Source organism: Amblyraja radiata, chromosome 10 (assembly GCF_010909765.2).
Source record: "Amblyraja radiata isolate CabotCenter1 chromosome 10, sAmbRad1.1.pri, whole genome shotgun sequence".
NCBI lineage: Eukaryota > Metazoa > Chordata > Chondrichthyes > Rajiformes > Rajidae > Amblyraja > Amblyraja radiata.
The window spans coordinates 27,371,206-27,395,013 of NC_045965.1; the positions used below are offsets into that span (position 1 = coordinate 27,371,206).

The 23,808-nt window shown below is 43.8% G+C and overlaps 1 protein-coding gene across 1 annotated transcript in view; it reads right to left on the reverse strand.

The window, feature by feature from the left end:
- Positions 1–23,808, reverse strand: part of astn1 (astrotactin 1) — a 1,835,284-nt gene that overhangs the window by 274,064 nt on the left and 1,537,412 nt on the right. The window contains exon 16 of the mRNA XM_033028426.1: positions 13,258–13,446. Coding sequence (XP_032884317.1) covers positions 13,258–13,446 — 189 coding nt within the window. The remainder of the gene's footprint in view (positions 1–13,257; positions 13,447–23,808) is intronic.

Sequence of the window (23,808 nt, forward strand, 5' to 3'; positions counted from 1 at the left end):
CTTTTTCAGACCTTTTTCCAGTTCTCGACCCAAAACGTTACCTATTCCTTTTCTCCAGAGATGCAGCCTGACCTAAATGAGTTACTCTAGAATGTTGCATCTATCTTCAGTGTATACTAGCATTGGCAGTTCCTTCCTTCACTACTTAAATGCAAGTTTCTCTTCCTTTCAGTGGTGGCATAAAATCCCACCCAGAACTTTCAGTTTCCTTATAATTGTACTCTCATCTCTACAACATAAGATACTAGGATCAATTCCAAGCTGAGCATCCAATCTAGAGCCCAGCCTAGCTGCTGCATAGGTACTAATAACACAAGAGACTTGCCTGAACTCTTTGCAAAGCAGCAATCTGCCTTCCTCCAAGCATCACCATGGCCAAATGAAGTAGTGATCAAGCAAAACTGATTCCTGACTAATTTACTGCCCTGGTTAATTGGGAATAACATTCTGCACGATGTGTTAGAGCTGAAAATTGGTCCCTATTTTTCAGTTTTTACTGCACCTTCTAACAATGCATCCAAGTGTCAAAAAAATCTGGCAGTAGAATAATGGCTGTTCTTTTGCATGCTCTAACTACCAAGCCCTTTGTTACACAGCCTTTCTCTTTATAATTCTACCTACTGAGCAACATTCTACTGAATATAGAAAGGAGCCCATTAAAATGTGTGTGGTGCCTAATTAATGGCACCCCCTGACACATCACCTTTCAGGGCACACCTACGCGTTGAATCAAGACACATCTATTTACAAAACTATTCACATGTTTCATCCACAAAACCAAGGAATTATTTCAACCCCGTCTCCGGGTCCTTTATGTTAACTTATTCCCCCAGTTCCCAACTATTGAAACACAGTGGCTGGACTAATATTGTGATGTCACCAGGAAACAATGCTAAGTATGGTATAATTGGTTGAAAAGCAGTTAACCACAGAAGCATAGGCAGACACAAAGTGCTGGAGTTACTGAGTGGGAAGGTCAGCATCTCTGGAGAAAAAGGATGGGTTACTTTTGGGATTGGAACTCTTCCCCATTCTGAGAAAGGTCCCAACCTGAAAAGTCACTCTTCCTTTTTTGTCCAGAGATGCTGCCTGACCCACTGAGTTACTCCAGCACTTCAGTCTACCTTCGGTTTTCCAGCATCTGCAGTTCCTTCTTGAAATTACTGTGGTCTTGGTTCTGGAGTGGAGGTGACAGATTGAACAATTTCCTGGTCATCCTGCGGATTAACTCCTCTGCAGTAAGGAGAGTATTGGAGGTGAGGTATTATATTGCAGTGAACAAGATTGAGCGAGCATTGATGCAACAACACATCATTGCTTGATCCCAGTCTGGCCTTGGGTTGGCTCTACTCTGAACACGTGAGTGAAGATCATACTTTCCACATTATGGAGTAGATGAACGATGGATACAAAGTGTTGATGACAGCCTAGGATTCTTGCATTCACTCTTAGTTGACAGGGTTGAAGATTTTAGTGAGGTCAAAGTGGGCCACATACATTGCTTAATGCTGCTCTTAAGGGGCTGTCCCACTATACGAGCTAATTCAAGAGTTCTCCCGCGTTTCCCCTGATTCGAACTCGGAGAATTACGGTAATAGCAGCATGTAGGTACCTGGGGCTCTCGTGGACAGTTTTTCAACATGTTGAAAAATCTTCACGAGTCTTCACGAGCTTACCGTGTTTCCCGAGTACCTGCCATTAGCGTAACGAGCCGCTAAGCGACGTCCCGAGCTCCGATGTACCCGCTATGTACATTCTATGTGCTTACCACGAGTTTGATTTTTTTTTAACTCGGGAGAGCTCTTGAATTAGCTCATACAGTGGGCCAACCTCTTTAGCATTTATTTTGAATGTGTCAATATTCATTGTTTTTGAATACATTTTTGAAGATTTTGAAGATATTGAAAAGGGGCAACACAGTGCCACACCTGGTAGAGCTGCTGCCTCACAGGGTCAGAGACCCGGGTTCGATCCTGACCGTGGGTGCTGTCTGCGTGGTTTGCAAGTTCTCCCTGTAACCAAGTGAGTTTCTACCCACATCCCAATGATGTGTGAGTTCGTAGGTTAATGGGCCTCTTTAAATTGCCCCAAGTGTGTAGGGAGAGGATGAGAAAGTGGGATAACATGGAACTGGAGCGAATGGGTGATCGGTGGTCAGCTTGAACTCGAGGGGCTGAAGGGACTGTTTCATCACCGTATCTTTCAAACAATCTTTTAATCAATCAATCTTTTCCATTGTGCTTTTTCATCAATATTACAATTCAGAGATATGCTTTGAGAAAGGGATACAAGGTATTCAAGGATGATTCTAAGTTTAGTTTAGTGATACAGTGTGGAAACAGGCCCTTCGGCCCACCGGCTTCGTGCCTACCATCGATCACCTGTACACTTGTTCTATCCTACACATTAGGGACAATTTACAGAAACTAATTAACCTACAAATCTGAACATCTTTGGGATGTGGGAGGAGACTGTAGCACCTGGATAAAACCCACGTGAACAGAAAGAGAATATCCAAACTCTGTACAGACAGCAGCCATGGTCAGGATCGAGCCCGGGTCTCTGGCACTGCAAGTCAGCAGCTCCGCTGTGTCACTGTGGCACCCGTTCTCATGATGAAACCTTCCCATGGCAGACAACAGGGAGACTACACTATAATTACTGCAATCAGATGCCTCCTGTCAGGGTGATGCTCACAGTTATGGTGTCTCTGAGATTCTTGGGCATATCTTTCTCTTCCTGGGCAAGGGTAATAATGTCACATGTTGAGGCCAAAAACTGCTTCTCTGCCACGATTTAGTGCTTCATGGAACTCATTCTTATGCAGAAGCTATGTTGTTTATTGTCTTTGTTATACAGGCCCACCACTGATTTCAAAGCAACTGGTGCTCTGGCAAGTTCAAGTTCAAGTGAGTTTATTGTCATGTGTCCCTGTATAGGACAATGACATTCTTGCTTTGCTTAAGCACACAGAAAATAGTAGGCATTTACTACAAAACAGATAAATGTGTCCATATACCATGATATAAATATATACACACATGAATAAATAAACTGATAAAGTGCAAATAGCAGAAAGTGGTTATAATAATCAGAGTTTTGTCCGAGCCAGGTTTAATAGCCTGATGACTGTGGGGAAGTAGCTATTCCTGAACCTGGTTGTTGCAGTCTTCAGGCTCCTGTACCTTCTACCTGAAGGTAGCAGGGAGATGAGTGTGTGGCCAGAATGGTGTGGGTCTTTGATGATACTGCCAGCCTTTTTGAGGCAGCGACTGCGATAAATCCCCTCGATGGAAGGAAGGTCAGAGCCGATGATGGACTGGGCAGTGTTTACTACTTTTTGTAGTCTTTTCCTCTCTAGGGCGCTCAAATTGCCGAACCAAGCCACTGATGCAACCGGTCAGCATGCTCTCTACTATGCACCTGTAGAAGTTAGAGAGAGTCTTCCTTGACAAACCGACTCTCCGTAATCTTCTCAGGAAGCAGAGGCGCTGATGAGCTTTTTTGATAATTGCGTTAGTGTTCTCGGACCAGGAAAGATCTTCAGAGATGTGCACGCCCAGGAATTTGAAGTTCTTGACCCTTTCAACCATCGACCCGTTGATATAAATGGGGCTGTGTGTCCCCCTCCTACTCCTTCCAAAGTCCACAATCAGTTCCTTGGTTTTGCTGGTGTTGAGGGCCAGGTTATTGCGCTGGCACCATATGGACAGTTGCTCGATCTCTCTTCTGTACTCTGACTCATCCCCATCAGTGATACGTCCCACAACAGTGGTGTCGTCAGCGAACTTAATGATGGAGTTCGCACTGTGGTTGGCTACGCAGTCATGGGTATAGAGTGAGTACAGCAGGGGGCTGAGCACGCAGCCTTGAGGTGCTCCCGTGCTGATTGTTATCGAGGCTGACACATTTCCACCAATACGAACAGACTGTGGTCTGTGGATGAGGAAGTCGAGGATCCAGTTGCAGAGGGATGCGCAGAGACCCAGTTCTGCGAGTTTGGTAACCAGTTTGGAGGGGATGATTGTGTTGAATGCCGAGCTGTAATCGATGAATAACAGCCTGACATATGAGTTTGCCCTGCTTTATCACCTCCTTTATCCCGGCAAAATTACGAGAGCACACTTGAAACTGCCCTATCGGAAGTCCCCCCAAAAATGTGCCGCCTAGGCCATGTGAGAGGGCCAATCTCAACATCATCGGAACTTCTCCCATCGATCAAATATTCCCCCTGCGGCCAAAGCTCTGGAACTCTGGCCCAGCCAGAGGCGGCAGATCTGTTCCCATAGCCGAACTCGTGGGCCGTTAACTTGACTCCCCGACGGCCAAGGCGGACTGTTCCTGTACCGTTGGAGGCCGTGACTGTTGTTGATCCGGCAAAATAGATAATCCAGAAAGTCTCTGAAACCAAGGGTGCTGAAAAATCGGTGGTGGACCTGTATGATCTTTCCAACCTCATGCCAGCCAGGGAAACACCAAGAATGTTGCAGGTTGCTGCAGGATAGAGCCAAGTAGGCTTGCATCAATGGCAGAGACTTGGCCAAGGAAATGCACCTTCAAGTGCAAGCTGACTGCCTCTCTGCCTCGATGAGATCTCTTCCATTCCTAATGGGATGATCCTTGGACCAAATATGACACAGCTGCTCACCACAGTACGTATGTATTGGCGGCACAATGGAGCAGAGGTAGAGCTGCTGCCTTACAGAGACCTTGGCGCTGTCAGCACAGAGTTTGCACGTTCTCCCTGCGACTGCGTGGGTTTTCTCTGGAAGTTCCAGTTTCTTCCCACATTCCAAGGACGTGTGGGTTTGTAGGTTGACTTGGCTTCTGTAAATTGTTTCTCGAGTGTAGGATAGTACTAGTGTACAGGATGATTGTTGGTCGGTGCGGACTCGGTGGGTTGAAGGGCCCGTTTCCACACTGAATCTCTAATCTAAACTAAATGTATATTCATTAGCACTGCCTAGTGATGTACAGAGAGGCTCAGACACAGCTTAGTCATAGGTCTCCCAGCTAACGTTCTCTTTTTAACTGAATTTCCCTCATACTGAGAATGAGGGATGCTCAAGAAACCATAAAATGTAAAACTATTTTTGTCTGACATGCAGAGACATAATTTAACTTAAAAATCTATTATGTGCAATGTATCCTTGAAAGTATATTAATTGTTACAATAAATATGTTATGGGCTTAGGATGGATGGAATCAAAGTGCCTTGCTGGAATCAGTGAACAATTGCCCCGTTCTCTCAAACTCTACCACGAAAGCTGCACTCTCATCACATAAATTGCAGCTAACTACAGGCGTGTTGATGGATTGTACAGAAAACTATGTAATCTGTGCATTACTCCAAAGGAATGAGGCCCCAAATGCAAAAGAATGATCCATTGGAGCATCCATTTGGTGATGTGGCTTCGTTAAAAAAAAAAACTCCTGCCATTTTCTCTTGTTATTTAAAGTCTAAGAAGACAAAAGATCAACAAGGACAGTCATTGTTGCGACATGAGGGCACCTCACACAGACAATGCCGGCTAAGCTAGCTTTTCCGGATTTATATTCAAATTGTTATAATCCGCAGGAGCTTTCAAACTAAAGAAAGGAAATTGGAAAGCTTGCGTAAAAAGACAATTACTTATGCCTTTTTTGTCTGAGAATTACACTATATTCCCCAGCCATCATTGTATGCATATATTTATATTTAATATGCATACCATGAAACACATGACATAATACGTATATTTAATTGGGCCTCAAAACTCTGTCAGGCAGCATTATTTCAGGACTATACATTTGAAAATTGTTTAGTTTGAGAGAAATATGATTGCTGATTCCTTTCTTGAAATTTGAACAAGTTGAATCCAAATGCGAAACACCCTTTCGCGGTTGATATCATTTCTGCATCAGTCATTGTTGAGATGAAGTCAGTCTGACTCTCAGTGCTTCATTCCTTTGGAGTAATGGATAAGTGACATTGTTCCATAAGGAGCACAAGACAGAGGAACAGAATTAGGCTATTTGATCCATTGAGTCTGCCGTTTAATCATGACTGATCTATTTTCCCTCTCAACCCCATTCTCCTGTATTTTCCCTGTAACTTTTGACACCCTTACTAATCAAGAATTTACCAATTTCTGCTTTAATAATACCCAATATTTTGGCCTCCACAGCCGTCTCTGCAATTAATTCCACAGATTCACCACCCTTTGGCTAAATAAATACCTCCTCATCTCCATGCTAAAGGTATGTTCTTTTATTCTGAGGCTGTGCCCTCTGGTTCTAAACTCTCCCTTTACTGGAAATATCCTTTCCATGTCCACTCTATCTAGGGCTTTCATTATTCATTAGGTTTCAATGATATTCCCCCCTCATCTTTCTAAACTCAAGGACTCCAAGGAACACAGCATCAATGGGCACTCTCATTACATTCATGGTGCTGATTCATCTATCAAAGGAGGACTTCTTGAAACATGGAACACCCCATAAAGGTTTATTTTATCTTATTTTGTTTCACTTCTCTACACTCCTTATTCTCCACGACACTCTGAATATCTATGATCTCTTGAACAAGTCCTGCACCTCCAGGTTTCTAGGTGTTCCACAGATCTCTGGAATCTCTAATTGAGAATGACCCAAAGGTCAGAAGGTCTGAACCCCATCCACTTACAAACATCAAGCCCTTGTCCATGAATCTAAGCACTGACTTCTTGATCTAACTCCCACATCAAGTCCAGGTATTTGCACCACACCAATCCCTAAGGCACAGATCTATTGTTTCACACCTAATATTCCACCAAGCCAGTCTCATGCAGCGTCCTCTCTCTCCTCCCCTCCCCCCCCCCCCCCCCTTATCTCCCTTAATCCCATACCTTCCCAAAAGGCATCTCTGAGCAATTCCCTGCACAACCCTAAAACTTTAATTGCTAACATTCTTTCTCAATGAGACTCCTGCAAGACCGAGCTTGGACTGCTGGATTTTCCTTTGTCAGCTGTGGAGCCCACAAAGGAATTGCATTGGCAAGTGATAGTGAAGGGCACCACTTGGCAGTGTCGCATCAGTCCTGAAGCGAGACTTTGTAAGCTCTATGCCAGTCAAAGGTGCAGCTGAACTTCTAAGCCATTTTTTTGTTCAAAAAGCTTTTCACAATGCTGAATTTATTTTAAGTCCTCAATTTTGACAGCTAGTCCTTATTTTGATTTTACCACTTCCAGAGCCAGCTATATTGTGCGCCATTGGTCACAGAGGAGCAGTTTAGCGAGGAACATGGAAACAAAGAACTGCAGATGCTGGTTAAACACAAAAGGACACAAAGTGCTGGAGTAACTCAGCAGGTCAGGCAGCATATCTGGAGCACATCGTTAGATGTCAAAATGTCGAAACAAATAACTGCAGATGCTTGCCAATAAACAGTCAAAATGTGCAATGGAGGTTATGTGACATTGTTTGGAGGAGATAAGTCACAGCTAAATGGGTAAATAAGAGCACAAAATCACCATCCAATTGTTCTGAACCAGTTCCTACTGTCACAGAGTGTAACAGCCTGGTGTGCAGTGCAGCTTAAAAGAACATAGAAGGCCTTTGAGTTAATGCTTACTGCTTTCTTCAGACTTTAAATATGCAGCAGGAAAACAAGCCCTTTGGCACCAGTTAATTAACCAAAACTTGGCAGCGGTCCGTGTGAAAATACAGCACCTACCAACAATGCAGGCACTGTGAAACCAGCGGCCGCAAGCCCTTCCCACGGGATGGAGTTTTAACTCGGCATTAAAAATCAAAACAAAGCTACATTAATTTAAAAACAAAAATGTTACATGTATAAATCGTTCTTACATTCGGGAACAAGGTTAATAACTGGCATTATTCCCCTGTCCTAACGGCCTTTGCTTTAGCCGGTGATTCCATCCATTCCATCCCTCCCTCGCAAAGATGTGAGATTTCAATTTGAGCGCACTTGTTTGAAGTCGGAAGGGTGGGTGGGTGTGGGGGGGGGGAAATCACCCTGGTGTGGGGGTTGGGGTCCGATGGTAGTGCATCGCGGTCAGTTACTGTGGGACGCTCCCGCCGGTGGAGACGGAGGAGGGAGAGAAAGTGAGATGGGGAGAGAGAGAAGGGGGGGAGACAGAGAGAAGGGGGGTAGACAGAGAGAGAAGGGGGAGAGAGAGAGAAGGGGGGGAGACGGAGAGAGAAGGGGGGTAGACAGAGAGAGAAGGGGGAGAGAGAGAGAGAGAGAGAAAGAGAAGGGGGAGAGAGAGAAAGAGAAGGGGGAGAGAGAGAGAGAAGGGGGAGAGAGAGAGAGAAGGGGAGAGAGAGAAGGGGGAGAGAGAGAAGGGGGAGAGAGAGAGAAGGGGGAGAGAGAGAGAAGGGGAGAGAGAAGGGGAGAGAGAGAAGGGGAGAGGGAGAAGGGGAGGGAGAGGGATGGGGAGAGAGGGGGGGAGAGAGAGAAGGGGAGAGGGAGAAGGGGAGAGAGAGAAGGGAGAGATAGAAGGGGAGAGCGAGAAGGGGAGACAGAAGGGAGAGAGAGAGAATGGGGAGAGAGAGGAGAGGAGAGGGAGAGAGAGTGGGGAGAGAGAGAAGGGGAGAAAGAAGGAGGGAGAGAGAGAAGGGGGAGAGAGAGGGGGAGAGAGAGAAGGGGGAGAGAAGATAGAGAGAAGAGAAGAGAGAAAAGTCGGGAGAGAGAGAAGAGGGGAGAGAGAGAGAGAGAGAAGAGGGAGAGATAAATAGAAGAGGGAGAGAGAGTAGGGGGTGAGAGAGAGAGAGGAGGGGGGAGAGAGAGAGGGGAGGGGGCAACCTTTTCCCACACAAGCCATAGGTGACTGGGCAATCAGAACCCAAGCACCAAGTTGAAAGCAGCCGAAGGTGCGCATCCCTCGGGACAGCCCCCACTCTCCCACGGCCGCCCTCCATGGGCTGCTGGGTCGGGTGGAGCTGAGGTGTAGGACAATGTTCATGCCTTCACAGTGATGTGATGGACACGGGGGTCTGGAGCAATCCCTGACAAGTCCCACCGCCCGGCAACGTCAAGTCCGTTATTGGACTTCTCTGTTGAACGGCAGTCAGTCCTTTGAATTGTAGGCGACGCCGTCTTTTAGGTGGGTGGCCTTTCGACAGAGCGGCCATTCGGTAAGTTTGCTTTTAGGCGATGCAGCTTTTCAGTTCCTTGGGTTTTAGACGTCTCGCCCTTTCGGTTAGTTTGCATTTAGGCGTTCCATCCTTTTGGTTAGTAGGTGTTTCGTCTTCATATTCTTTCAGTTTATTGGCGTTTCGGCCTCGTTTTCATTCGGTTCTGTGGCTTCGACTTCTTTGCTTCGGCTTCTCGTCCGTCGGCGCCACTTCCGGGTACCCTTTGGCCCATCGAGTCTGCACAGACCAGCGATCACCCCATACACTGGAACTACTCTACACGCCAGGAACAATTTACACTTTTATCTAAAAGTGTACAAACTTATTAACAAACCTGTACATTAACAAACTTGTACATCTTGGGAGTGTGGGAGGAGACCGGAAGACCCAGTGAAAATATACCCGGTCACAGGGAGAACCTACAAACTCCGTGCAGGCAGCACCCATGGTCTGGATTAAACCTGGTTCTCAGGCGCTATAAGGCAGCAATTCTACCGCTGCGCCATTGTGCTGCCCTCACACAGATTAATGCTTAAGCTAAAGACTGGACTGATATGCACTAAATGTGAAGGTTAAATTAAGAAAAAGTCATATCTAATTACAATTATTTGAAATAATAGAGCAGTTGTATTAGTCTAACATTATTCCACCCAGTGGTTTTATTCTTGTAATCAATTCTGCTGTGAATTCCCTGATGTATCATTAGGGTGTTTCAGCTGTTACTGGGCCAAACTGTATGAATTCATGTCTGGACCAACTGAAGGGTCATTACAAATGTGCATTTTCTCTTTTTATCTTTCTTTAAATATGTTGTTTATTAGTCATGTAGATGGAAAGGCCACTTGGCAATGAAGGTAACAGGTTTGCTGGATGATATTAACCATTGCTAGTCTTGTAATGAGACCTCTGTGAATACCTCTAGACTTGACAATCCTTGCTGTTTCTCATATTAGCCCCTTGTTGTGCATCCAGGACTGTAGCATTTCAAAAATAAATTAGAATCAGGGGAGTTATCTTTTGCTCACATCAGTCAGTCACTTTGAGAAGGAATTCAGTGAGCAGGATTTATTTCTAATGTTTGGGAAAGACATGTCTTGAGGCTTTTACTAGTGTCTCAGTTTCCTGCTGCCTCAGAGCAGCTGTCAGAACACAAGAACCTGCAATTATACTTCACTTCATTGCATCTCTGAAACATAGTCCAAGTGGTCCTTGTACATTGAATCGCGTCTCCCAGTGCAGTGTGGTGATGGATTGTCAAATGTTATCAACCAGGCTGCAAGCTGGCAGATCAAACAAAGAGCAACTGTATCGCTGAGCAGTTAATCTGAAGATGCAGTGAGGTTTGTTAGATCAGAACTTCCACAGATAACTGTAGAACTATTCCAGGAGAGAGTGACACAAATAAAAAGGCTTGTAGCCAGACAGAGGGTAGCTAAGACTTCTCAAACTAGTCAGAAAGTTGGTAATTTTTAATAGTATATAATCTCTTTCTGTTTCCCTCACAAAGTAAGCCTTAATTTTGTGCCTCATATGACATTTGATTCCCTATCAGTTGTGATACTGAAACTAACTGAGCTCGACACAACCTATAACTTGCTTTCTTGGACAATACCAGTTTGCAAAAGGGTCCGACTTGAATCATCACCTAGTCCCTTTCTCCAGAGATGCTGCCTGACCTGCTGAATTACTCCAGTATTTTGTGGTCTATCTATTATAAACCAGCATCTGCAGTTCCTTCCTATACAATACCTGACTTCTGATAGTCTTCTGCTACTTCAATTTCTGGTTCAGTCTGAACACAAGAATTGATAGCTAAGTGGTTCCAAACACATCGTAAAGGAGAAATTGAACGGAAATTTATCAACAAATAGAAAGTATCTTTAAATCCCTTGGTGAATTCAAAAGGTCATAATTGTGAAATGAAAGGGCTCAGTCCTCAGAGAGTGTTCTGTGATTAGAACAAACAGAAGAAACTAGGAGTGGGGGCAGATCACCTGGCTTCTCAATTCAATATGATCAGGCCAGATCCATCCAAAGGCTTACCTTCCCTTCTCAGTCAGTTCCCTGATCTTTCAAAAGTGATTAATCTCCACTTAAAATACTCCGATAATCTGACCTCCACAATCCAGAACTTCACCATTCTCTGAGAAAAGAAATCAGTTTTAAATGCCCCCATATCTCATGAATACCTTCCTTCATTCAAAAATCGCTGAGTAATGGAAACATCTCAACGTCTCCCCTCCTGTTTTATGTTTCAATTAGATCACCCCTCCTTCTGCTGAACTCCAACTGATACTGTCATATTTGTTCCTAAGTCATAGTAGAAGTAGGCCATTCGGCCCATCAAATCTACTTTGCAAATTAAGTAATGCTTGATCTATCTTTCCCTCTCGACCCCATTCTTCTGCCTTCTCCCCATAACCCTGGACACCCTTACCAATCAAATATTAGTCAATCTCCACCTTAAAAATGCCCAATGACTTGGCCTCCACAGTTGGCTGTGACAATGAATTCCACAGATTCACCACCCTCAGGCTAAAGAAATTCCACCTTATCTCTTTTCCTAAATGTACGTTCTTTTATTCTGAGGCTTTATGCCTCCTGGTTCTGGACTCTCCCACTAGTGGAAACATCCTCTCCACGTCTATGCTATCCAGGCCTTTTATTAGCAGATCATGATAGGACAATCCTCTCAACCCAAGAACTGACATAGTTACCATATCTAGTTTCAATATTCCTTTACTAAATAAAATAAATAAAACTGTGTCCAGCACTCAGCACCATCCTACATAACTGTAACAGGCAAACAGAAAATATGTTACCTATTGGCAGTTCCCTTTCCATAATAAATTTATGCAGGACAAGCAGTTATTAATACCTTGCAGATGCTAAACCTGGATGTCCGCTCATGCCAGGTCTATCCTGGGTCTCTTTTGAAAACTATTAGAAATAATGGGCTGAGGGAATGTGCTCGGTATTGCTTTACTCATTGCAACAGTTTGAAACATAATATTCACCATCACACAAAAGAGAAATGTTAACTCTGTAAAACAATCATTAATCCATAACTCCATAACACACACCAAACAGCAATGACCTTTTAGTTGCAGGTCAGCTACCATATCATTAATTTAGCATGCACAGTTTTATCTATTAGTGGACTTATTTATAATGATAGTTTACTGTGAACAAAGGCAGGTTTGTATGGGGAAAAAAAAGGCATCAGTTTGTAACTCGGATGTTACAATTAAAATGGTGAAACAAATGTACACAATATATCTTGGGAATGCTGTTCGATATATCTTTTTTTTCTAACTCTAATATAGTCTGCAACTGATATTCCCTCACAGTTTTTGGTTTAATGGTCACACGCTGGTGGAAATAAAAAAAGACACAAGCTCACAGCACTCTCCAAGGTCCCAATGCACCAAATGTTGCATTCAGTGCAAAAGATCTGGCCTGCAATAACAGCATTCTACAGTCTCCATACTATCAGTAAGTCATTCATAATACAAGCAGCTATAGTCTTACAAATCTCCAATAAATCGTGAAAAGTTAACATTCCCCAACTTAACCACAAGATCAAGTTCCACAAACAATGATAGGCTCAACAATGTGTTGGCTTTTAAGTTTAGTTTAAGTTTGGCTTAAGTTCAGTTTAAAGACACTGCATGGAAACAGGCACTTCAGCCCACCGAGTCCATGCCGAACATTGATCACCTGTTCACATTAGTTCGATGTTATCCCAATTTCTCATTAACTCCTTACACTCTAGGGGCAATTTACAGAGGGCCAATCAATCTACAAACCCACACATCTTAGGGATGTGGGAGGAAACCAGAGCATCTAGAGGACACCCACGTGGTCTCAGGGAGATCGTGCAAACTCTGCACAGACAGCACCCAAGGTCAGGATCAAATCTGGGATTCTAGTGCTGTGAGGCAGCAGCTCTACCAGCTGTGCCACCTACTTTTCTAAGCAAAAAATAAATTGCAATACATTGGATACAAAATCACATGAAATAGTTCTCCATCAGTCAGTTCACAGTGTTGTGTACAAGTCTTCTGAGGGACAACTAATCAACTCAATGCAATAAGTTCACTGATCTCAAATCATATATTCTCAAAAAAAATACTAACCTTTGCTGATATCTTGGTACTCCATCCATAATTGCTTCTGAACTGACCGATTTGGAAACCAAATGGTACAAGTCTCCTCAAATCCGTAGAGCGCCTCTTGAATGTAGTGATTGCCAAATTCCTCCAGCACAGAAGCAAAGTCATTCCTCAAAGTGGCTCCATCCAATGAATGGATGGCATGACTGAATACTAAAAAAGAAATAAAGCATACTTTTAAAAACCAAACTAGTTTAGACATGTCCAAAGTAGAAAACAATGATGAAGTTAACATAAATGACTGATAATTCATTCACAATAAATACCAATTAAAGTGGGGTGATATAGTGTTGCAGTGGTAGAGCTGCTGCCTCACAGCGCCAGACACCCAGGTTCAATCCTGACTATGGGTGCTGACTGCACAGAGTTTGTCTTTCCATCACCGCATGGGTGTCGTCCCAGATTCCACAGATGGTCTGAAGAAGGGTCTTGACCCAAAACGTCACCCTATTCCTTCTCTCCAGAGATGCTGCTTGTCCTGCTGAGTTACTCCAGCTTTTTGAGTCTATCTTCGGTTTAAACAAGCATCTTAAGTTCCTTCCTAAACAGAGTGATTGAGATGTTGAAGACAGGGATGTTATGATGTAATGATACTTTAGTAGGGCTCATGCTGATTCCTGTCTCACTGTAGTTACAGACAGGACCCGCAGCAGGTATAGAGTAGCAACAAGGAACTGCAGTTTCTGGTTTACACGAAAGGACAAAAGGGGAGTGAAGTAACTCAGCTGGTCAGGCAACAGCTCTGGTGAACGTTTTGGGTCGGAACCCTTCTTCAGACTGATTCTGCAGATTTGCATAGTCACTTCTTAACTAATCCAACCTTTGAACAGACCTTAAAGCTTGGCTTGATTTGATTTATTGTGGCTATTAAAACAAAATAACTGGCTAATTCATGTTTTAAATTCATTCTGTTCAAATCTTCTCAATATTAAGCTTGCTTAATCTAGTCAATTTCATATTGATTGACATTGGTTTATTATTGTCATATATGCCAAGATACAGTGAACAATTTTGTGTTTTATGCTATCCAGGCAAATAATACCATACATCAGGTACTGCAAGAATATAGTGCAGATTATAGCGCTACAGCTTTGGAGAAAGTGTATATAGAAAAAAATTGCAAAGGCCGCAACATGGTAGATTGGGAGTGGGAATTCATCCTCGGCATACGAGAGGTCTGTTCAAGATAACAGTGGTGAAGACACTACTTGAATTTGGTTGTATGTGCTTACATGCTTTCGTATCTTCTGCCTGATGGGAGAAGAAATAATAGATCCCCCTGTAAGAAGCTGGCAATGTCTGCTTTTTGTAATGATTTCATGATTCCGTAGTTGATGCCATGGTTGGTCACCCTATCATGGCCAGTTATGCTGACCTCAAGATACGGATCTCCTACCAGACACCTTCACCGGTCTCCAGGTCAATCCGCTCTTCACATTCACTCACACCAATCATCAATGTCTCCAGGGTGACCACATCATTATCTCCAGGCAGGTTTCTCTCATCCTGCATAGCCAATGGTCTCATCCTATCATCCCCTGGATGTCGAAGCTGAACTTTGACCAAAAGTACCCCGCCTAGCTACCACTCAAAGTATGCCTTAAAGATTGAAAACCTGAGCCTTATAGCCAATTGCAACATTTCCCTGGCTCCCAGAGTCCCAATCATTCCTAAGAGGTCCGGATATTTGTGCTTAACTAATTTCCCAAATCATAGTTGGATTGGATTGCATTGGATAATTATTTGCTGTTATTTCCATAATACCCCTCTCCCTTCCCACCAAATCCCACTCCAGCAACAGTGAAGTCATGACATCCATTTATTCTTGGGCCCTATTCTGATCTACAGAACCTTGAAACATTGTGGCCTCCACCATAACCTTCCCTGCCTCACAAACCTTGCCAACTTAGAAGCCTGTCTGGAGGATATACATATTTTTGGACACTTTTTCTGGAGCAATAATGGTCAAAAGCTAAGCATACTAACATTCAGGCTTAGCAAAATGAATATTTTTTCCACAAAGACCTTGCAACTTTTCTAAACTTCCCACTCCATTAAATTTAATTTTGCCTAATTGTGGCAATTTATGCTTCATCATTTCTAACTGTGCATTTATATATAACTGTACCCATTGCATCAATTTGAATTTCACTGGTAACAACTTTGTCATTTGCCTAACTTCCATAATGTTCAATTTAGCTAAAGGGGTCAATTCGGAGGCTCCAAGGTGCAGTATTTCTCAACAATAAACCAGCAATTTGAATTTGCTTGCATATAATCCTAAATATTGCTACTCTGAGATACTCACTCAAGAGGTTAAGGCACCATTTCATTTCATCCAGTCTTAACAAAGGACTCAAAATGTAAGCTGACACATCAAAGTTTGGGCAATTCACACACAGTAGATAACTTGGACCCTACATTCTTTCCTCTGGCTTCACAATTTGCAACTCTTCAACCATCTGTCTTAGGCCTTCTGCTTTTCTAACCACTTGGACCAAAGCCATCATCATAGTAAATGCCTCTGTCAGCTCCTCTCAAACTGCTCTGTTCCAAGAAGATCCACTCTAACATCTCCAGCCTATCTACTGAACCGAGGTCACTTATTCATGAAATCATTCCGGTAAATCTTTTCAGTTGCTTCCCTAATGGGCCTGTCGCACTTAGGCGATTTTTCAGGCGATTGCCAGCAACTGTCAAATTGCCGGCAGTTGCCTGAAAAACCAGCAACTGGAATGGCGACAGTCAGAGTGGAACACACACACACACACACACACAAATACATCACTTCCTTCACCAGTCCGTTATGCAGGCGGGGGACAGCGCAAGCGGGGGGAGCGCCATCTGAGTGAAATTCACACGGTGCAAAGCCAATGTGATACAGACACACACCGTGATGAACAGGAAGGTTGGCGCTGTAATTAAGAAGTTAAGCACAGTGTACGGTAAGTCCTTTAAAAGAGGGGGGGGGGGGTAAGAGGGGGGAGAGGGGGCAGAAGGAGGGAGGAGAAGTGGAGACAACTTTTAAGAAGCTAGAGATACACGGCTGTGAAGCTCGGCGGACATTAACATTACCGGTCGGTTATTCTTGGTTCCGAAAACTACTGCTTACATTTTTTTCCCCAATGAGCCAATGAAATTCACCCGTCAACACCGGCTACAACCTACGAGAACCTACGAGAAACTTCGACCGCTTGGCAACCCACTAGGACCTCCTGGCAACCCATCTACGGCACGAGAATTCTCGCTATTCTCCATGGCGGCTTCATTCTGGTCGCCACTAATTTTTCAACCATAATGAGGCCACAACTAGTTCCCAAAATGCAGGAACTCCTCACGACCATGAAGGCGACTACCTGGCAACCACCGGCGACCATGTGGCGACTGCAGTCTCCTGCTGTCGTCTAAAATGTTGCCAGTGGGACAGGCCCATAATGGTCGAGGGGGAGAGGTAAAGCGACAAGTGTAGCATTTCCTATGGTTGCAAAGGAAGGTACCAGGGGATGAGGGGTGGTTTGGATGGTGAATTACACTTGTCGCTTTATCTCCCCCCTTGACTCCATCCAAGGACCCAAGCAGTCTTTCCAGGTGAGGCAGAGGTTCACTTGCAGCTTCTCCAACCTCATCTATTGCATCCGCTATTCCAGGTGTCAACTGCTCTACATGGGTGAGACCAAACGCAGGCTTGGCGATCGATTCGCCCAACACCTCCACTCAGTTTGCAATAACCAACCTGATCTCCCAGTGGCTCAGCAATTCCAGTCCCTCTCCCATTCCGAATCCAACCTTTCTGTCCTGGGCCTCCTCCATGGCCAGAGTGAGTCCCACCGCAAATTGGAGGAGCAGCACCTTATATTTCACTTGGGTAGTTTACACCCCAGCGGTATGAACATTGACTTCTCCAATTTCAGGTAGTCCTTGCTTTCTCCCTCCTTCCCTTCCCCTTCCCAGGAAGGACTACCTGAAATTAGAGAATAGCCTACTGTCTCTGCCTCTTCCTTTCTTCCCCCCGCCCCCCCCCCCCGGCATCAGACTGAAGATGGGAATCAACCGAAACGTCGCCTATTCCTTCGCTCCATAGTTGCTGCCTCACCCGCTGAGTTTCTCCAGCATTTTTGTCTACCTTCGATTTTTCCAGCATCTGCATTTCTTTCTTAATCAATATTCCATTTGTGCTTTTCTTTCCAATAAAATTACTTATGTGTACAATCAGCTGCCACAGTGGTTTCTGAGCTCATGTCTTTGGATCAGTTGTCCACAACTCTGACTTCTGGTCCTATATCAAAGCCACTTTATCTTGCACTAAACATTGTACCCTTTATTCTTTATCTGTACTCCCTGGACAGCTTGATTGTAATCATGTATAGTCTTTTTGCTGACTAGGTAACAAAAAAGCTTTTCACTGTCCCTCGGTACACATGACAATCATAAATTAAATTAAAAATAAACTTCACTAATGGTCCAAGAACAATGGATTGCAACTAGTCGTTGACACAGACTCAGCATGAACTCGATTTCTTATCTAGACTTATGAGTATTTAGTGTACATGCTTAAAATACCAGCATTCGTTTAACACATTATATCAAGTTACAAGTTCCTTTCTTTGAATCATCCAACAAAGTCAAACACATGAAAGGATTAGCATGGAGTCATGAGAATAAAACAGAGATAAATTATAGTTTTAAGAAACTGAACCCATTTGGAAATAGTGCTCATGGCCTTTCATGGTGTTTGTACTGCTTGCCTTAGTAAAGTTAATAAAGATTGAACTGAGAAGAAAGCATGCTTATCACCCTAATGTATTAGACATAGCAATTACGGCAACATTACAGTTCTGTGATGTTGTTACAACTACACTTGGAGATCTTGGATCGTAGACTCTTTGTGCCCTTGGCACAAATCTCTAAGGGAATCTCTAAGTAACTTTAAGATACTTACAATCTTTTGTTCTATCTTATCTTTAAAAACTGTTTGTACCTTAAATGCTGATGGTGTCATCTGGTTAAAGCACTGTGGGAAAGCAGAATGAGAATTGGGAAAGAAACAATATTATCTGTCAGTTGATGCCACAACTATCTCATAGCCAGATGGTAATTATATATAGTTTCTGAGGAACAAATAAAATAGCTAAATTATGCCACTAAATGAAAATATTTACATGACAGTTAGATTTAGGAACTTGGTCCGAAACTTGTATTGTCACCTCAATGGTACCCAACTGTTCCCTTCCAGTTGGGTACCCTTGAGAACTGATCTCAAGGGTATCCAACTGGAGGAGCGAGAGAGAAAACGGGGAATTACAGACCAGTTAGCCTGACTTCGGTGGTGGGAAAGATGCTGTTGTCATTTATTACAAGAGGTAATAATGGGACATTTGGATAGCTTGGCTTAGTCCAAGTCAACATGGATTTATGAAAGGCAAATCATGCTTGACTAATCTTCTGGAATGTTTTGAGGATGTGACAAGTAAAATGGAGGAAGGGGTGCCAGTGGATGTAGTGTATCTAGACTTTCAGAAAGCCTTTGATAAGGTCACGCACGGGAGACTGGTGACTAAAATTAGAGCACATGGTATTGGAGGTAGGGCGTTGAAGTGGATAGAAAATTGGTTGGCAGACCGGAAGCAAAGAGTAGGAGTGAACGGGTCCTTTTCAGAATGGCAGGCTGTGGCGAGTGGAGTGCCGCAAGGCTCGGTGTTGGGGCCGCAACTGTTTACCATATATATAAATGATTTGGAAGAGGGAATTAGGAGCAACACTAGCAAGTTTGCGGATGACACAAAGCTGGGTTGCAGTGTGAACTGTGAAGAGGATGTTAGGAGGTTGCAGGGTGACCTGGACAGGTTGAGTGAGTGGGCAGATGCGTGGCAGATACAGTACAATATAGATAAATGTGAGGTTATCCACTTTGGCGACAAAAGCAAGGAAGCAGATTATTATCTCAATGGAGTTAGGTTAGGTAAAGGGGAGGTGCAGCGTGATCTGGGCGTCCTTGTACACCGGTCACTGAAAGTTGGCTTACAGGTACAGCAGGCAGTGAAGAAAGCTAAAGGAATGTTGGCCCTCATAACAAGAGGATTTCAGTATAGGAGTAAAGAGGTTCTTCTGCAGTTGTATAGGGCTCTGGTGAGACCACATCTGGAGTATTGTGTACAGTTTTGGTCTCCTAATTTGAGGAATGACATCCTTGTGATTGAGGCAGTGCAGCATAGTTTCACGAGATTAATCCCTGGGATGGCGGGACTGTCATATGAGGAAAGATTGAAAAGACTAGGCTTGTATTCACTGGAGTTTAGTAGGATGAGAGGGATGTCGTATGGAAACTTATAAAATTATAAAAGGACTGGACAAGCTAGATGCAGGAAAAATGTTCCCAATGTTGGGCGAGTCCAGAACCAGGGGCCACAGTCTTAGAATAAAGGGGAGGTTATTTAAGACTGATGTGAGAAAAAACTTTTTCACCCAGAGAGTTGTGAATTTATGGAATTCCCTGCCACAGAGGGCAGTGGAGACCAAGTCACTGGATGGATTTAAGAGAGAGTTCGATAGAGCTCTAGTGGCTAGTGAAGTCAAGGGATATGGGGAGAAGGCAGGCACAGGTTATTGATAGGGGACGATCAGCCAGGGGCAGAAAGATGGCTGGGCGAGGAGAGGGACATTGGTTCATGAATGGACCCTGCAACAGCCTGGGGCTCACCTGGTTAGGGTGCCACTCCATAAGACCTAGTGCGCGGAGCAGACTTCAGAAACTGCGCCAAATCTGGCGAACTGAATAAGGATTTCATTTTGTTTTACACGTGACTATAAAGCATAATTGAACCATTAAACCATTGACCTGACTGTTGAGGCTGTGGGTACAGGTACGCAACACAGGATAGGAGAAGGAACAAAGCAAATGTAATTTATTCCTATTTGTAATGAATTAAATTTGGAATGAACTTACAATGAATTCTACCACTTTGCCTTCATTCTGTTCTTCCCACCCTCTACTCATTGTTCCCGCCTCTCTACTTTCCCCATCATGCCCGCAGCACCAGAGACCAGGGTTCGATCCTGACCTTGGATGCTGTCAGTGTGGAGTTTGCACATTTTACCAGCGACTGCGTGTTTCCTCCAGGTGTTACAGTTTCCTCCCACATCCCAAAGATGTACAGATTTGCTGGTTGTTTGGCCTCTGTAAATCACCCCTAGAGTGTATGGAGTGGGTGTGAATGTGGCATAACATAGACCTAGTGTGAACATGTGATCGGCAGCTGGCGTGGACACGGTGAGTTGAAGAGCCTGTTTCCAAGCTGTAGCTCTAAACTAAACTAAAACCCCACCAGGCTGATATCACCTTGGGAGCTGACTAGAAACTTATCAGTAACAGTCACATAAATCATGTGGCTGCAAGACCTGGGCATCTGTTGTATACTCTATGGCAAATGTCTCAATTTTGATCTTTTGTAACCATGTAATGGCTCCAAAATAAAGTTAAAGCCAATTCCTCCAGGAGAAAAAAAGATTATGTTTAATAAAATGTACAGCCAGCAACATTTTCTTATGCTGCTTCAGAATGGAAATGCTTACTGATGCTCTCTCTTTATTATGAGGAATCAGATATAAGCTTCATAATATTTGTATGCAAAAGGAAATCAATTTGTTTGCTTATCGTTGTATTTTTAAACAGTTCTTAAACATAAGAACATATGAAATATGAGCAAGCCTTGTAGCAAGATTGTGTGTGGACTTTTACATCCACTTGATTTTCTATCCTATCCTGCCCTTGTGTCTGCTGCTTCCCAAGTGAACCAGAACCTATTGATCTCAGCCTTCTATATATTTGACGACTGAGCATCAACTGCCTTCTGGGATTGGGAATTTGGAGACCGAATGAAGGAATCAGTCCGAAGAAGTGTCCCGACCCAAAACGTTGCCTGTCCATGTCTTGACCCAAAACGTCAGTGTGAAGAGGGGACTCGACCCGAAAGGTCACCTAGCCATGTTCTCCAGAGATGCTGCCTGACTCGCTGAGTTACTCCAGCGCCTTGTGCTTTGGAGACGAAATCTCATCCTCTTCACAGTATTTTAAAAACTGACGATTTCCTTTGTGTTTGGCTCTAGTTCTGGATTCGAGAGCCTTGATCAGAACATTCATTCTTTGATGTGAACAGAAGACACTTTTCTCAGGGTAAGCTCTGCACAAAATTTTACAAAGACAAGCAAATCAGTGTTTTTGCAGCTGAATTGGGAGATGTTAGCCGCGGTGCATTTTTCCATTTTACCTGCTGTTTACTGCAGTGACACAAGAATGCCTGCAAAGCAATGCAAAGGGGCAAGAGAATGTAAAAGATTTAACGACAATAATGTAGATATATTTGGCTAGATGGAATGGTTATGATGTGCATGGATTACAAAATTCTGTGTGACATTACAGACAAGCACTTCACTGTAATAATGGTGCATCATTCCCCCTTACCATTAGTGCATCTATTTACGTGGCATTTCATATTACCTTATGCATGGCGCTCACAGATTACGAAAAGAGGTTCACAGTGTACATTTTAATGTTGGGACCAATACATGTGGGATTGAGCTGCACTCAATTTTCAATTTCAAATGAAGGTCAGACAACACATTTCCTCTCGGTTGCCAACTAAGTACATCTTATGCCTTCAGCTATCTTTATTTTTTTTCCGTTAATTCCCGAGTCTCTTTCCACTTTTACTTTCCGGCTTATGCCCCAGTAAAAATGCTCATAAGAATAAATCATAAATCCTGATACTTTATGGAATGATGTGATAATCAAACAGTCTCTTCATGTGGTTTGCCTTAATGTGCCATTATTCTGCTACTAGCAGTTTGACAGCTCATTAAGTCTTCTCTTAAAGCCTTAGGCCTAAATAAAACTGAACCAAAGACAGGGAGCAGCTAAAACTATTACATCAGAACCAAAAGGAAGATTATGAACATAATTATGAACATAAATCATTGCTCTTAATTGGTAAAAAGGTGAATATTTTCAGGAATAGCTATGCGACAACAATTCTCTATCATACTGTTGTTTGAGTTATAATCTAACATACCATTCAAGGTAGTAACTAGGAATTGCTGATGCTGGTTTATACAAAGGGATACAAAGCGCTGGAGTAACTAGCATCTCTGGGGAATATGGATCGGTGATACTTTGGGTCGGGGCCACTCCCAAGCTTGTGATCCTTGGTGGAGTCTAGGTAAGCGAGGAAGCGTTTATTGAAGGTGTGGGTCTGACAGAGAATGAAGGAAAGTTGGGTCCATTGCAGGTCTGGGTGATTCAGGCTGCAGAAGAGTCAGAGCAAGGGCCGGCTGGTGTGGGCACATGGCAGAGAGTGTAGATCACACAATGCATACGGAGAACTGTTGGGAAAAGCAGTGCATTGAATGCAGCTACATGAAATCCAGGTTGGGTCTGAACTGGAAGGCCTGGAACTGGAGCTGGAAGCTGCATGACGCAAAATGGCGGCACAGGCAAGTGTTGAGGGAACACACGTGACTGGTAGCGAGTCTGGGTCAGAACATGGTCGTTGAGCAGGGGAGCAACAGAAATCACAGAGGGCGAGCAGTGAAAGAAGGTCTCACAGAAGTCCCATCAGAGGAGAACTTCGTCAAAGTAGTTTAGTTTAGTTTAGTACTAGACTAAGTGGGATCCGTTGGGTCGCAGCATCACACGGGAGGGCTGGTCCCCCGATGCAATATTCCACCTTTCCACCAATTCCAATATTGGTGGCCAGTGGGGTGGGGGGGGGCACTTTCTGGACTGCTAGTATGGGTGTTGTGGGCTGAAGGGACTGGTTTCCAGAGAGCTAGTATGGACATTGCGGGCAGAATGGATTCTTGGGCTGGCGGTTCAGTCACTCAAGCCTGTTGTGCTGGCAGTTCACTCACTCACGGCTGGTGGACTGGCAGTTGACTCACGGCTAATCCTTGAAATTGCATTTCAAGCAGGGTACAAGGCCAACAAATTCAAGTGCAGTTTCATACCATTTCAAGCAGGGTGCAAGGCCACTAAAGACAGCGAGTCGTGACCTCTCCCTCCTCCATCTTGCAGACTGAGCCACGCCCACACGTCTGGGTTTTGGAGTCCCTCCCCCTCCCACCAGAAGGGGCGTGGCCTTCATGGCGTGATTGACAAGGGAGAGGATCTCAACATTTTTTAAACACTAATAACTCTTTTATTTTTCATCGATGGGAAAAATCCTTGGCACCTGATGAGCGGAGGGGGACTGAGTAAGATGGCCAAAAATCACAGCCGCAATTGGTAGCGTTTTTTCTAAAATCAATATAAAGCAAAAACAGGAAGTGGTCAAGTTTAGACTTTTAGTTATCGAGAAGGCAAGGCAACTTTAAATAGGCTAGGCAACTTTAATTAGGCAAGGTAACTTTAATTAAGCAAAGCAATTTTAATTAGGAAACACAGCTTTAGCATTTCCAATCCAAAGGCAACACAGCTTTAGCATTTCTAAAACCTAAGGCAACGCAGCTTTAGCATTTCCAAAC